The sequence below is a fragment of the Scophthalmus maximus genome, chromosome 1 (assembly GCF_022379125.1).
Source record: "Scophthalmus maximus strain ysfricsl-2021 chromosome 1, ASM2237912v1, whole genome shotgun sequence".
Lineage (NCBI taxonomy): Eukaryota > Metazoa > Chordata > Actinopteri > Pleuronectiformes > Scophthalmidae > Scophthalmus > Scophthalmus maximus.
Genome location: NC_061515.1, coordinates 26,178,471 through 26,194,332, shown reverse-complemented (window position 1 = coordinate 26,194,332; position 15,862 = coordinate 26,178,471). Strand labels below are relative to the sequence as shown.

The 15,862-nt window shown below is 42.2% G+C and overlaps 2 protein-coding genes across 2 annotated transcripts; one reads left to right on the top strand and one right to left on the bottom strand.

Annotated features, from left to right (window-relative positions):
• Nucleotides 1–3,326: 3,326 nt before the first annotated feature.
• On the top strand, nt 3,327–7,675 carry rwdd (RWD domain containing 4). Its single transcript, XM_035632320.2, has 8 exons — nt 3,327–3,522; nt 4,490–4,570; nt 4,731–4,840; nt 5,207–5,357; nt 5,593–5,701; nt 6,356–6,405; nt 6,533–6,535; nt 6,627–7,675. The coding sequence occupies exons 1-8, from the start codon at nt 3,499–3,501 to the stop codon at nt 6,657–6,659; spliced, it is 561 nt and encodes a 186-aa protein (XP_035488213.1). The 5' UTR covers nt 3,327–3,498; the 3' UTR covers nt 6,660–7,675.
• A 2,080-nt stretch (nt 7,676–9,755) lies between these two features.
• Nucleotides 9,756–13,527, bottom strand: ing2 (inhibitor of growth family, member 2). Its single transcript, XM_035632307.2, has 2 exons — nt 13,046–13,527; nt 9,756–11,095 (listed from the first exon to the last, which is right to left on the bottom strand). Exons 1-2 carry the CDS (start codon nt 13,188–13,190, stop codon nt 10,395–10,397), a joined length of 846 nt encoding a protein of 281 aa, XP_035488200.1. The 5' UTR covers nt 13,191–13,527; the 3' UTR covers nt 9,756–10,394.
• Nucleotides 13,528–15,862: the final 2,335 nt, after the last annotated feature.

Sequence of the window (15,862 nt, the reverse complement as noted above, 5' to 3'; positions counted from 1 at the left end):
CAGACCGAAAGATATTTGCAAAACTATTGCACGGTTGGTTTTGGTCTTTACATGGGTTTTGTTGACCACAAGAAAAAAATGTAGGAAAAAAAAATGTCCTCGTCCTTCATTAAAAATTTTATGTCGAAAAGAACAGGTTCTCTTCAGATGTTCAGATGTCATCCCCCCTCCTCTTATCAGAAGAGAGCAAGAGTTTGCACTCTTCTTCACCCTCTCAGCGACCTCCTCGCTCTTCATCCTCCTCCTCCTCCACCACGGCGGCCTTATTCACCTGAGGCGAATCACTCAGGAGCAACATAATCACAACTCAAACACCATGTGTCATTTTCCGCTGCACAGTGAGAGGGATGACTGCTTGCCCCACACTGCTGCTGCCAGGTAACGTCACACTCGCATCACTCTTGGTTTAGTGTATCGAAGCTAATTCTCTATGACACTGTGACTGTATTATCTGTGTCGTATAAGCAGGCTTACAATAACTTTATATCAATATTGCACCAGCGATCTTTGTCACACTGGTTTGGATGCTGTTAACACACTAAATACACACACACAAACACACAAACACACACACTTAACACGTAATATGTAGTGTTTTTCCACATTTCGAAAAACGGACAAGAACACAAGGAAAAGTACCAATCTAATCTTAATTCCAGATATGAGGAATTAGAAGAAAACAAGCTTTGAGAATAACTAGTCAATGAAAAGTGTCAAACCCAAGAACTTGGTTAGAGCATAATGTCATGTTGGTCCATTTTTGCCAGAAAAAAATATTATATTTTTTTATATATAAATAAAAATTTGATGAAATTGACAGGCACAGCAGAGGCCAGCAACAGGTTATCAATCTGAACAGGCAACCACACTAGTGAATGAATTGTCAGATTTGCTTAGGAAGTTTCCTAAATCTTGAAGTGAATGTTGAGGAAAGGCTATCATCTTTAGTATAGGGTACTCTGGACTTTCCTATGCGAAAGGAAAGGAGAAATAGACGCCCCACAATTCATTGCGGCAGCGATATTTAACGTGATGCGCCATGCGCGAACGTAAACGGTCGGTTCAATTCGAAGCAGAAGTAGAACAATATCACCATGTAAGTTACTGTTGAATATGAAGCATTTACATCTGATGTCGCACTCACACGGTGGTAAAACACACTGAAAAATGCTGGATGGAGCCGCTGCGTTTTTTTTCTTTGTCCAACTTCGGTAATTTGTTATTTCGCGCGGCAGACGCACGTCAAAAGCATCCACCGTCGCATAATGACGTGGTATAGTAAGAGTCGAGTCGAATTCTCTGAGTCCTATGAGTCCTCCTTTACACCTACAATAGTGACGATAGGAAAAACGATCCCCTTCGACCCCAAGTCCAAAGGAGCATATGCAACAAGTTACAAGGTCACTGGAAGGTCCCGAAAGGACTTGGTGCAACGAGTAGCTACATGTAGCGGGAGACTAATTGGCCAATGGGGAAACAGATGAGTGGAGCAAGCTGTTAGGAACGCCCTGAGGACTACTGCTGGTTTGAGAGAGGATGAACGGATATGGAATTGAGACAACTGGTGAACCGCAAGTCAGACGACTCAAAGGCAAGTTTAGTTTCAAAAACTAGGTTCTTTACTGAAAACTAGTGAGTACAAAGGAAGGCAAAAAAAAACAACACTCCGGCGGACAAATCCAACGGGATGAGACTGGAGTGAAGCGAGTGAAGACGGGATGAAAGTTGAACAGGAGTACAAAAATGGACAGACCAAACTCTGGGAATATTGGTTGCGCTTGTCACAGAGGATCTCAGATGAGCCGGCACATGGGGAAGGAAGCGAAGAGAGGAATTTCACTTGGCACAGGTGCAACAGAGCTGGACAGACAATCACAGCAGTGAGAAAACGATGTTTTTATGATAGCCATAATCATCATCATTTTTTAAGATGATGCCATTTTAGAAACATCCAATCTTAAGTAGTACATTTGACTTACATTTTACATTTTAACATTGCATCTGATACATGGGTATTTTTTACTTTTGTCATTTGAAACATTGCGCCTGCCTCCACTCTCAGAACTAAGCTTGGATCAAAATGTCAACAATATGTCTCCCCAGTGGACTCACAGGGATGAAAGTGGTATGAATCTTCTCGTCTCAGTAAAGCAGAGCATATTCATATTTGTACTCTGAGTCTGTCTGTCTCTCTGTCATTGGTACTGGAGTCTGGCCTGAGGTGCTATTTTTAAAGAACCCAGATGTAGCAAGTCAGTCATGGCTTCCATTTTTACCTCTTTTTCTCACATCACTCTCAGTTACAACAGTTCAAACATCCACTTCTCTCTGAACCAGCTCCGCCTCTCACATGTTCCTGCTGCATTCAAATAAATAATTGTGATCAAGCCAACGTGTCTATTTTTGCACACCAAAAGGGATTTAGATTTTTTTTCCAGCTTTATAAAATATATTGACAAATTACATAAATGCATAGAGTTAGAGTTTTATTTGTGGGGGGGTTATTGTTTTTTATTAATACAGCAAGTGAACAAACCTGCAAAGGGATCTGATCATCAAAACAGAGTCTCTGAGTCTGATAGAGAAGCTGAGTCCATAATATAGTGAAAATCATATTAAAAGCAAAACGAAGAACAAAGATTAATTGTTTAAGAGCATAGGAAGGATCGGTGGTGAGTTATAACTGCACCGGTCCTCCTAATCCCAAGGTCGCATAGTCCACAAAGGTCAGGTCACACATTTGCAGAGAAATATATTTTACAAAGAACAGATTATATCGTATATCTGTTAGAACATGTATCAGTCAGAACATTGCATAGTGAAATTACCATTACAGGATGCAGTCTAAAGCGCAAAACAAAACACATCTGTATTTATCACCAATTCTTACAATGTGTTTATAAGACTACCTCTATAAATATTAATCCAAAATGTCAATAAAGTAATGCCCAAAAAACATATTTCTTGGGAAAGAGTTACATCTCCTATTACATTCTAATGTACAGTATTTTTTTGTGTTTTTGATAATATTAACTCATATGTCATTTCTATTGAGTCTTGCAAACCATATTCCATTAAAGTAACTGGTATATTTATTTAAGAAAGAAAAGATGCGAAGTTAGTAATATAAATTATTCAGCAATATCTGATTTATCTTTGGATTGATTATTCATTTAGTTTTGTATCCTATTCGATATCTCCACGTGTAGCTTATTGATTTTACCCTCGCATATATTAATACTAGTGCTGCCATTGAATGGTTACGTATTCATTAAAAGAATGTAATCGTTACATCCTGTGGTTCAACGTTGCGGTAGCGAGGGCCCGACTGCGCATGCGTGCACTAGCATGGCGGCGCTGGCTCGTACCGGCCGTGGAAGTTGCGAGACCATGAACATTGGAAAGTTTTAGCGGCGGAAATGGGCTGTTAGCTGTGGCATTTGAACGTCGAAAGCCCTGGGCAGAGAGTGAACCCCCCACAGAGACAGAGGGAGAACCATGACAGCGAACGAGGACCAAGAGGTAGGAATGAACGATGATGCAGAAATTGCCGAAGCTGCTGCTAACGGCTAGCGGCTAACGGCTAACGGCTAGCGGCTAGCGGCTAACTTGCAGCCCGCAGCCCGCTAGCATGACGGCGAGTCTGGCAGCCGTGCTGTCATTTGACAGCCGCGTCGCCCGCTGGACAGGGACACAAGTGAACACGTCCGCTTTTAGTGAATGTTGTATATTAAAAAAGAGCCAGACGCTCGGATCGGTGTGTCAGGTGGGTTTGTTTGCAGTTGTCACGCCGCATGAATGTGTTGTTTGATGCGAGGTAGGCGTGCCTGCAGCGGGGAGTACACAATATAATACGTTTTCAACGTGTACATTCTCCTCCATCTCCGGCGGACATCTTACACGTGATGAAACACAGCGCCAATAACCGTCCTCCTCCATATACAGCTGCAGGACTCTGTGGCAAGTGGCAGGGTTGCGTTATGTGATTTAACGTCTGAACAGAGCACGTGTGTGCCGAATCAAAACATGAGTGATTTCTCGCCACACGGCCCTTGAAGGCCCCATAAATCATACCGCCTGTCCTGGTGTTGGACATGAAGTTTTGATATATTCTAACTATACATACCAAAAACCATCCCATTATGGTTTTTATAGCTCTTTTCTCAGGAGCTCTGCAAAGAAACAGGTCGATTTTGGCCTTGGTCTAATTAATATACACGAGCCTACGGAAGTCCTGATGCCTCGTAAAGAAATTTGTCTGTGTGGATTGACTGTTTTGACACTTTTACGGTATTTACAGAGCCCCTAGACCTTATTTATTACGAAAGATAAAGCCGGGAAATCTCAATTTTGACAATATGGGACCTTTAACCCGTGTAAGGTTTATTCCGGCATATTTTCGACTGGTGTTTGGTTTGCGGAAGCTGTCGGGACAAATTCACTCCATGTATTCGACTAACCCCACTGCCCCCTTTTGTTCAATCATCAGATGGAGCTGGAGGCCCTTCGCTCCATCTATGAGGGGGATGAGGGTTTCAAGGAAATCAGTCCAGTGTCCTTTCAGTTTAGGGTGAGTACTGTCTGCATTGTCCAAGTCTGCTTTAAAGATACTGTGTTAGCAGGTTCCAAGGGACATAAATTAAAAAAGATAGAACCGTCATGACCTTTAACAAACATTTAGAATGGATTATATTGTAGTAACGTGTCTTACCTCATATTTAATATGAAAGATAGGAGACCTTGAGGACACCAAAGCATTCATCCTGGACATCACGTGGCCAGAGATGTACCCCGAATCGGCCCCGCAAATCTCCCTCGACGCCTTTTTCAACAACCGGCTGTAAGTTGCGAGCACAGTGGATTTGTCATGGTATCCCTCTTCTGTCATGCCTTTATATTTGAAGCAATGGGGACAGGTTGGAAGATGACAGCAAAATCTGGAAACACCAGTCAAAGTTGTAGGACCATAAATACGACCGTGTTAAACAGTTTACAGACGTAGTTTGAAGAAGCGACTGTACATCTGTAATAAAGAGTTCTGAAATATATATGTTTAGTGAGTGTTAATGCTGTCATTTGTTGATGTCCTATTGCACTTATCAATGTAACAATGAGAGTTAAAGCTTTAATGGTTTTCATCAAGTGTAGTTTTTGTTCATACTACAATTTTTCCTTTTTCTTTCCACCACCCTGGTTCAAATGACAGCTCTGCAGAGACCAAGCAGCTGATCCTGTTGAAGCTGGAGGAGCAGGTGGAGACTAACCTGGGGACCGCCATGATGTACACCCTGTTTGAGTGGGCCAAGGAAAACCAGGAGGGCCTCATGGAGAACCACAAGCCCGTAGTGACTGCTGTGGTGAGAACATTTCACCACCTCAGTTTTCAAGTTTTCAAAGAAAAAGCCACTGCCGGATTTTCGTTTTATACAATTCACTAATGGAAGCAATTCCCCCAATATGGCATCTTTTGAAGATTTAAGTCTGCATTCATTTTAAGTCCCTTCTGTATTGAAATGTTTGTGACAATATTGATCACATAGCCCGAGTTAGCAAGGTTCAAAAAAACAACTGTTGATTATTTCCCTGTTGCAGACGTTGACGCCCAGCAGTGAGGTCACGTCCACTGGCCCGACATCCAGGAAGAGGGAGAAGAAAGAACAGCTGACGAAATCTCAGAAGAGAAGGATCATCAACAGAACAGGTACAACAGTGAGGCTCATTCACTCCATCATAGCCCATTGACTACAAGTACAAAAAGGTTTTCATGTAAAATTTCCCACCCTGCTATTTTGAAAACTGCACCATAGGGATGAAACGGTTACTGGTTTTTGATTGTCACTAAAACCGTGGTTAGTACCACGGTAGATCTCCCCAGTAAATACTGTCCAGGTCTCCCAGACGCAGGCGCCCAGGGGCAGCATGCAACTTGTGTTGCATACAGCGCACCTGATATTTCAGTCGTATATTTGGCGTTTTTGCCGTTTACAAAAGTGTTGTCGAGGTTCAGGGCAACACATCCCCACTGACACTATACCTGCACCGCAGGCCCTCTACAAAACCTAACTATAACTATAAAAAAAACGAGATCCACAAGGGACTCAAGGAGAATAAGAGCTGACCTGATCGCAGGATAGAATGAGCATGATTCGACCTGATAAAAAATGTGTTGACGCCGAACAGTCTCGGACGGAGCGACACTGTCGCCAGCGTGTCTTTGTCAGAACATGCAGCAATTCACTGTTTAGACTCCATCTGCCTTATGGACTGAACCGACACACAGACTTGTGACCTAGAACATCTTCGGTTTTGTCTGCTACGAATTTTTCTTGAGCACGGCCAATATTTGTGCTTTCAGATAACAAGGGAGAGCTTCCAAGAGGTTGGGACTGGGTGGACGTTATCAAAGTAGGTGCATTTTTAGCTTTTCTCCACTAGATGATGCCCTTAAACTCTTGTAAAAATATTAATATCTAACCTTTTTATGATCTTTTTTTCCCTTTTCTCCCTCGTCATTGCAACAACCATCCTCCAGCATGTAAGTGAAAAAGCACCTCAGTGAAAAATGTGCTGAATCAATCGCTGACCTCACACCGGTGTTACATTTGTTTCACTTGTTTTTGTTGCAGTTGAGTAAAACGGGAGGGAAAGATGACGACTAAATCCGAGGGCAGTGATCTGGTGCTGCTTTACACAAGTAGCTGCCGATGTGTCTGGAGTCACTGCTGCCGCCCGTTGCTGCTGCTGTTCCAGAAGCTCCTTCACATCCAACCTCACCTACAAGTTACCTACCACTCATAGTGGTCACTACCACCCTGACAACAAAGGAAGGCTGGGTAACGGTGGACTTCAGGACACACACACGGAGACACACACACACACTTATTCAGCTTAACTGAGACTTTGAGCTGGGATTCATCAGAAGCCCTCACTCTGTTTTCTGTGTTTGTGGTGTTTGTGTAAGCCGACACCAGGTTCTGCTCATTTAACCCTCCGATGTTCCCCTCCGTCATCCATCAGGGTGGAGTGACCTTGATATACTGCTGTCACTGCCATGTTTTCAGTCGGTGAGGTCAGGCCCAGCTGTCAGGCCCTGAGCCGTAACTGTTGGGATTGTGCTTCTGAGTGGACGTGTCCAAAGTGTCAAGTGGCATCCTGCTGTTACTCTGAGGCATCATGTGACTTTTGTGAAAAGCAGAGATTTTTTTTAATAACTTACACAATGTTACGCCTGTTTCTTATTTTGAGTATTATTTTTCCCCCCTATGAAGTGAAAACCTTAACATTTTTATATATTTAAATAAAACCACCTTTGGTCTGCTGCTGGTCTAATATTGTCATTTACCATCGGTTCATATAAATTTGTGTTTAATCTGCTAAATTATATGAATAAGTACTTTCTCCTGCAGCAGTTTTGTGTAAACATCAGTCAGTTCCCACTGTTTTTATAACTGCAAACATTTCTCTGAACACATGAGCATGCAGCAAAGACTCCTCAGATTCTTCAGGAGCACCCACCTACCTGAAGGCCGCCATTCATCAGCCCCGGTTACTTTTGTTTCTAGGTCACATTGAAAGGTGTAATTTCATTATGTCTGTCCCAAAAGTGTGAAGTTAGAAAAGTAAACCTGAGGTACGAAGGGGAAATAAAACAATGTGATGGATCTGTCCTATTTAATTTTGGAGTAGTGATCTGTTAATAGTCAAATGTTGCACACTTTTCATGCGGCTGCCGGTGGTGCCACTTTGAAGACATGTCCTCTTAACAACGGTCGTGACAAAGTTCTTACTCACCAGAAAATCAGAGCAAATGGTCTTAACTGAAAAAAATAACAACAACATCCTGTTCCAGGTCGGTCACTTTTGTTCAAGGTCTTTTTAATTGACATCAACAATTACACAATATGCATTAAAGCATTGATACAGTTAAACAGGTCCCACCCCCCTGTTCAGCTCCAGCAGAGCCCCATCCCTATTAGCAGTTTACTGTACCACATTAAAAAAAATCTGTTACCTGTACATACAAATAAGTTAATTCTATATGACAAAACTCAGGTGAAACAGAGGATAACCAATCAGAAAAATAAACGATAATGAGTTAGAATAAAAGAAAAAAAAACAATACATTTATGAGTTGTATCTAAACAATACAAGATAATGTAATACAGGGTCTGTGCTGGACAGTTAAATGTCCAGCACATGTTAAATTATGTAGAATGTCCTTTATCCATAGCCCAAAGATTTCAAAGGTCCATGTCTTTAATGTGGCATGAAGGAGTCTGACTCCCCCTGCTGGCAGGTACGTTGTGTCAGAGCCGGGACGGGATAATAATAATAATAATAATAATAATAACAATAACAATAAATTGCATTTATAGAGCATTTTCACTGCTAAAAGCAATCTCAAAAACATCTGCTTATTTTGTGCTTCGTCCTACAGATTCATATTGAAATTTAAAGGTGCTTAATGGGACAGCTGCCCTCAAAGGGCTATGTGGCCAAAAAAACGAATAACACTCCTTTAAGTTCTTTCTTTTTTTCCGCTCGCTTAGCTATATTTGAATCACTGAACCGCTCATCGTCGTGGTAACACCTGAGGTATGTGTCTGACCTCCAAAGGCTTAGACTCTGATCTGTGGATGAGACGTGACAGATACTAGAGTGGGTTTACTTACTCGAGGTAAAAGTGCAGAAGTATGATTAAAGAAAATATTAGTAAAGTGAAGTATTTTCTTGAATTAAAATAAATAATGCATCAGTGGGTACACATCGCTTTAATGTTGCAGCTGAATAGAATTACTTTATTGTATACTGTTTGGTAACTAGCTCTATAATAATGCATCATCATTTATTTATAATTTGTATTATTAATCAGGATCTGTAGCAAAAGCTGTCGTATACATGTGGTGGAGTTTCGATCTCAAATTGCATAAAATGGAAATATTTAAATAGAGTACTCGAACCAAAAGAAGCACCACTGTGCAGGATGATGATGAATACTAATATAAATCTAAAACTGAATGCAATGCTTTATAGTAACACAAGTACTAACATTCACCACTGTAATCTACTAGTCACAACAGAGACTGTAGCAGCAAAACAGATGAGTGTAAACTAAGTGTATCCTGAATTGAGCAAGTGTGAATTATTGCTTATGGATTTATCTTTGATAAGGGTAAGAATGTATTATTATATGTTTTTAACTAACTAAAACAGCCTTTAGGAAAAAGCTGTTAAAACAAAACTGCAGCTAAGATGCTTTTGGACAGTATGCAATTAAAAACTCATTAAGGCTGCAAAATGTGAGATTTGATGTCCAATTACTTCTGTGCAATCACTACTCCTGGCTACAACAAAAAGCAAAGTTAGATTTAGCACTCTAGCACCACTAGAGTTCCGGTTAAAACATACAGGATAGAATAAACTTCAAGCTTGGTGAAACCATTGGATAATTAATCAAATTAGCTGTATTGGTTGTTTGAGCTGAGAAACACCAGAGGATCGCCACAGTCATTGGGATTCCTCATGTGAATGACGCTTCACAGTTTTACATGAATTTGATTGAATAATTGTTGTGCAGATAGTTCATTGTTGGCCAAGTCTTGGACCGACAACACTGATCGCTGCTAACATGGCAAAAAAAAGATTAAGATTTTGTGAAAAAAGCGCACAAAAAAAGTGTTGGCTGTACTGCACTGATTCACCCTTCAGAGAAACCTTGTTGCAGACCTCCCACCGAAGAAAACAGAACTGGTACCTGAATGACAATACTTTGTTTTAATGAATATAAAAAGAAATTTACACAATAGCGATAGTGAACCAGTGAAAACGTCAAGTCCACAAACATGATCTTTCTATTCCAGTGTCCCATCAACAATCATCTCCTCAATTAAATATCAATCTCTTACATATTACATGTGGAAGTTATACTCTAGAAGCCATTATCATATAAAGACACAAAGATTACAAATTATCGGGTATAATTAAGAAAGTTAAAGAGAGACAATTTGTTTGGCCAAAACTGAATAAAATAATGATAATTCGCAGGAATCATATTGTTTATTAGGACCTTGACCAGAATTAAACCAATACTAAAACAGACGAGTCAAAATAAAAAATAAAAGTCCAGAAAAAAACAAAACGCTTGAGGATGTCGGGAGCTTCTAGCTGGTGATTCTTGCAGCAGCCGGACATCCCGCAGACTACAGCACATTTATTCCCAGTGGAAACGGTCAGTGATGTAACAGCACAAGTTCAATCACAACTGGTCCTTGATTCAAAATAAGCGCTGCTACTAATGGTGTTTGATTGTGCTCTTACAACATCACGAGTACTGTTATCAACTACGGCCAACAGTTCTAATCCTCGGACCGAAGACGTCTTCGGGATGGAGGTCACTACCTGGACCGGCGTTCTTTTCTGTTCTTGTCTAGGCTTTTGTCCATTGTCTTTTCGTTGTCCCCTCTGCATTTGGGGCAGTACCACTTGCCCTTAGGTTTGTAGGTCAGCCCCACACAAGAGAAGTGGAACCACTCAATAGGGCACTGGTCATTGTCGCAGCCAATCATCTCGCCGTAAGACACCTGCTCGCAGAGACAGTAGGTGGGCTCATTAGGGTCGATGGCAAATTCGACTGGCGAGGCGTCCCGTTCCTGTTTGGACTTGTGCTTCTTCTTCTTGGCGGACTTTGACTTCTTCTCCCGGGGTGGAGGGATGGACAGATCCTCTGAGGGGTCGTCCACCAGAGAGCCGTTGGCCGACGGGTGGCTTGAGTCGCGGCTCTCGCTGTTGCGCTGCCGTCGCGGGCGCCGGGTCGAGGTGCGCTCGGGCGCCGGCTGCTCTTGGACACTGGAGCGTCGCTCGGTGGTGAGCCGCTCGGCCTCGCCGGGCTCCTGGAGGCACAGCGAGTGGGAGTCCATCTGGCGGGAACGGTTCTCCACCAACTCCGTCATCTGGGTCACCACGTGGATTTTCTCGTCACCCAGCTCTTGGCTGATGATGAGGGCCCGCTGCAGCTGGACCTGCAGGCGCTTCCTCTGAGCCGCATCCTGTTCACCTTTGTACTTCTCGAACACTTCATCCACCTCCTTCAGCACCTCTGCAAAGTACATGACAGTGAGACTAAAATTAATGGAGCTGAGAATAATGGTCATATCTGTCAAGGTTTATCATATTTCTATTTGAAAAACTCTCAATGCATACTCTACTGAGACACAGCATCATTTTAAAATGACACTTTAAAAAAAGAAAAATGCAACACATGAAAATCGTTCAATTAAAAAAAAGAAAATCACAAAATTAAAAAACATTAATACAAATTATTAAATTATCTGTTCATTCTGAGATTCTGCTCACCAGTGACACCTTCAAGGGGGGTCACCCCCCCAATGAAATCACTGCCCCCCCCCCGGCAAGTTGCTATAGTATATGCATAACATGCTGCATGCTGGTAAAATGCTTCTATCTGATATTTTACATTGGGTACTGTTCATTTAAATCAATAAAGTATTTTTTTTTTTATAATAGTCAAATAGTAGTTAGGTCTAAGTGCAATAATAAACACAACAAATGCAGCCAGCCAGCCCAGCAGCGGTAGATGCACTTAATTATTGTATTTGATATATACAAGAGCAGTAGAATATAAGTAAATTCTGCTTTTGTCTGATATTTTACATTAGGTACTATACATTTAAATCAAGAAAGTACTTTTTTTTATAGTTATAGAGAATAGTTAGGTCCAAGTGTCACGGGGTTGAAGGAGCAGCAAAAGGAACTATTCCCCCCCATCAACTTTAGTTGTGGTGAGAAAGGAGCTGGACGCGATGGGGGCAGAGCCCGCAGTGAATTTCCTGGGTACCGGAAATGACGTCAGTGGCAAGGGGGCGTTGCCTAGAAGAGGAGCTATCCGGCTGCGCTGCGGTTCACTCGGCGGAGCGGAGCAGGCGGAGCGGTCGTCGCGCTGACCCCCCGCGGAGATGTGCAATCTCGCTTAAAAACTTAATCGAGTCCCCCCCCCCCCCCCCAATGCGTGTCCAGTCAGCCGACGAATGTGTTCATCTGCCGCCGATGTCCGCCGGACCGGAGGCTGCTTCTACGCCGCCGCTCGCTCTTGCGTCAACAACAATGACAATTGTCCCCCTGCACTGGAGGCTTGTGTTAACAAACGGCGATCTGCAATGCTCCTTCCCGACCATAACCTCTGCTCCGGGGTCACATCTGCGTGTTCTTTTCTGCGGCTAAAACATTGCGCACACGTCTCACGCTTACAGGGCGAAGGTGGACTTCAAATCGGGGCTTGTTGACGATGTGCATAATGCGATACCAGCGTCCATTAAAAATACGCCAGTGTGTGTTTACCACGGCCGTCGCGCAACGGTTCCAACGTCAATGGGCAACATTTGCTACACGCCATACATCTGCAGTCCAAGCTCTTGGCTTCGGCATGAGTTACATACACCAAGCAGCATGTCCTTCACATAAACGAGCAAAGTTTGTTCATTGTGCTGTCGGTGGTCGCACAGTAACGCTCCGCGGCGGGCGGCAGTGTGTGGTGTGTGCCGACGGGGGAAAAAGTTGAGGTTTTACTATGACACAGGGCTCCGAAAAAGGGACTACACTGACGCCGAATTTGCCACTGGACAATAAACACCCTTGGCTGATCTGCGTTACGTCATGAAACATAGGCACATCGGCGGCAAGCATCACAGGATCAAAATTCCGGATTTCCCTCAATGAGTTTTGCTTCTCACACACAGGACGGAGTGTATCCGGGCTATGCTAACTGTCGGTGGGCTGACTTGTTTTTTTCGGCTTGTCATTGTAAATATCCACATTTTGCCCCCGGTCACATTGCTGCTGATCGAAGTAGACGTGAACAAGGGGCGCTCGTTATTTATTATTTTTTTTGATTTTTTCTTTTGCAAAATGGGAACACAAGCCTCGCGCCTGCTCCACCATTTCAGCCCATCCTCCCGAGACCGCCGTCAATGTTTTGCCAGTTTGAAACACGCAGTTGCACTTCAGGATTAGAAACGTTTAGACACAATACCTTGATACTTTGCATCGATTTCTCGGAGCAGGGAAACATTTCTTTGTATGTCCAGAGGAAGGGACTCCACACATTCCAGGTAATCCTCCACATAGTTGACCAGTTGCTGCGACTTGTCGGCATTTGGATAGTGGTGGCCTAACATCGTCTCTGCGATGCATAGAGGTGCTGAACGAATGTAGAAGTAATTTGGAGGAAATACAGATTAAAAACCCAATGCTTGGCGACTTTGCAGCTTGTAGGGCAGTTCCAAGGCAGCAGTTCACTTCAAACAAAACTCGGGCCACTGCGCATGCGTGAGTATTTTCCTTTTATGGTGTTGTACAGTTTCCTCTCATTTGGCGTCATCGGAGGCGGGGCCAGGGGGATTCGCGGCGTCGGGATTGGTAGGCAGTGGCCTCATTATCATAAGATTTTCCCGGGAAGTTTAACCAATGGGTAAAATTGAAAACACAATCCGATAATAGTTTGGAAAGAAGGCTGCGGGAGAAAAGAAGTTAACTAATCTTCTTTTCTTAGGACTCAAGCCTGACCCTGATGAAAAATCAGTCGTGAGATCAGTTATGGCCCTAGTGCTGCGTGTTGTGAAGATGAATTCATTGGGAAAGGAGATTCTGACAGTAATAATGTTAAACAACCTTATTTATAACAAAGGGATGATACAAACAGTGTATGCTTATAATCTTAGTACAGGTTCTTGTTCAAAACAGTCACAAGACAATTAAGACCAAATGTTGAAATTCTATTACAAAACGAAAAGAATATATGAGAGAAAGTTGAGCCATTAAAATAGTAATCAAATAAAATACGAGTAAATAATATTCAGATACCTCCCATATACATTTCAAGCAGAAATTATTTCACTGGTGTCACTTGTTTTTAAAGCGTTTGACAAAATGGGGGGATTTAGTGAAACTACATTAATGTTTGTTGTGTTATTTTTGTGATGATGATATTGTGAACAAGAAATTCAATGTGCTTGTTAGGGTTGTAACAATTTTACAAGATTTTTTCTTGTTTTTGTCTCACGTTTTGGGTGTTCCTGCCCGTTTCGTTTGTTTCTTTTTTGTCGGCATGACTGCATGTGCTTCAGGGTCACTCGTGTCCCACCAATTCCGCACACCATAGCTGCATCTTTTTTATCCATAACACAAAGACTGCCGTATGTAAGGACCAGTTCAACCACCAAGACTCAGGCGCCAGAGAACAGTTTACCAAACACTTTGGCCGACACCTGTCTGACAACAATCACATGTTTGAAACGTTCCTGTTAGATTCTGCCCCGTGTCGACATGACAGAGCGATCTACTGGATTCACAACTGGCAACTGGGTTTGGTTCCTATTCATGAAACCAGTTTGAGCAATACTCCGTGTCACGGAGCCATTACATTACATTACACGATTGTGCGGGGGGTCACTATATACTTTTAGCTAATTAATATAGTCATGTGACACCATTCAGTTGGAAGACAATAAACTAAAGGAAATGTGTCATATTTACAAATTAAAGAACCTACCCTCACTGAAAAAGAATAGCCATTTTGTGACTTACCCTACATTGTATTAAATATGAAACTAGTTCTGGGACATCAGTTAAGTTACTGCACTTCGACAGGCTGTTCTTGCAGTGGTGGCAGTGTGTTGGGCCCGAAGAAACACAGTTCCATTGTTCTGTCACAAAATAAATGAGTGAGCATATTTGATCACAGATGCTTGTTGCTTGAAATCTGTATTCATGGATTTGGAGCTCAGCCAATCATGCACGTTTTTTTTTCTTGAGCAGCTTGTAAATTGTCCAGCTGCTGTAGCAAAACTGCTGCACAGCAACTGCTACCGACTTCTCAAGTGTGAGTATTTGATAGCTTTTAATACGACAGTACACTCAACATTTTGCGGTTGGTCAGAACAAAAAAACTGTTTAAATCACAATCGTCATTTTCGTTATTTGCAGCAATTTTATACACTGAGCAATTAATCGTCAATCAGCGTTTTGTCAGATGTACTCATATTGAAAATAATCATTAGCTGCAGCTTCAGTTAATAGAATAATTGAACTGCAACGACACTGTTTTCTGCGTTAATTACTTGGAACAGGGGAAAAAGTGTATAAACTAAAACGCAATATAAACTAAATTTTGACACTGTTTCTCTATATAAGACCAGGGCTGCATGAATGGAGGATCCAACACTTGGTTTTGTACTTCAGTGGCATGTATTTCTTATAGAGTACTGTGAGCAGTAAAGTAATGAGTTGTCTAGGCTGGAGTTCTTTCAGTTATGAAAGTGTTACAAGTGCTTTGAACAGGAAAGAATAAAGCCACTTTGAGTAAAGCACAGTTTGGTCACGAGGAATGTAGTAACGAAACATGGTCTGATCAGATTAAGTTTCATTCTAATGGAAAATAACATGTGACCTTTTCCCTCCACACACAGTCAACACGTTCCCTCCCTGCTGCCACATTGGTTTCGTTTCCTGGATAATGATATCACTTGACAAGTTATATACGGTCATCAGCACTAGCACATCCGGTTACTTCTTTCAAAATACATTCACTCACTACCTATGTACCACTTGACCTCTTTTTCATCCTCATATAATGATTAACATTCACGTCGCCTCGACTCCGCAATGGACCCCACGATTTGCAAATTAATTGAATTAGTAACACTCTTAACTGCTTGTAATATTAATGTGAATTTAAGGGAATACGCCCTTAAACGTCCCTATTCAATGCAGAACCTCCATCAATTTACCACAGATGTAGGACATCCATCCATCTGCGACATCCATCCATCATCTACCGCTTTATCCATTT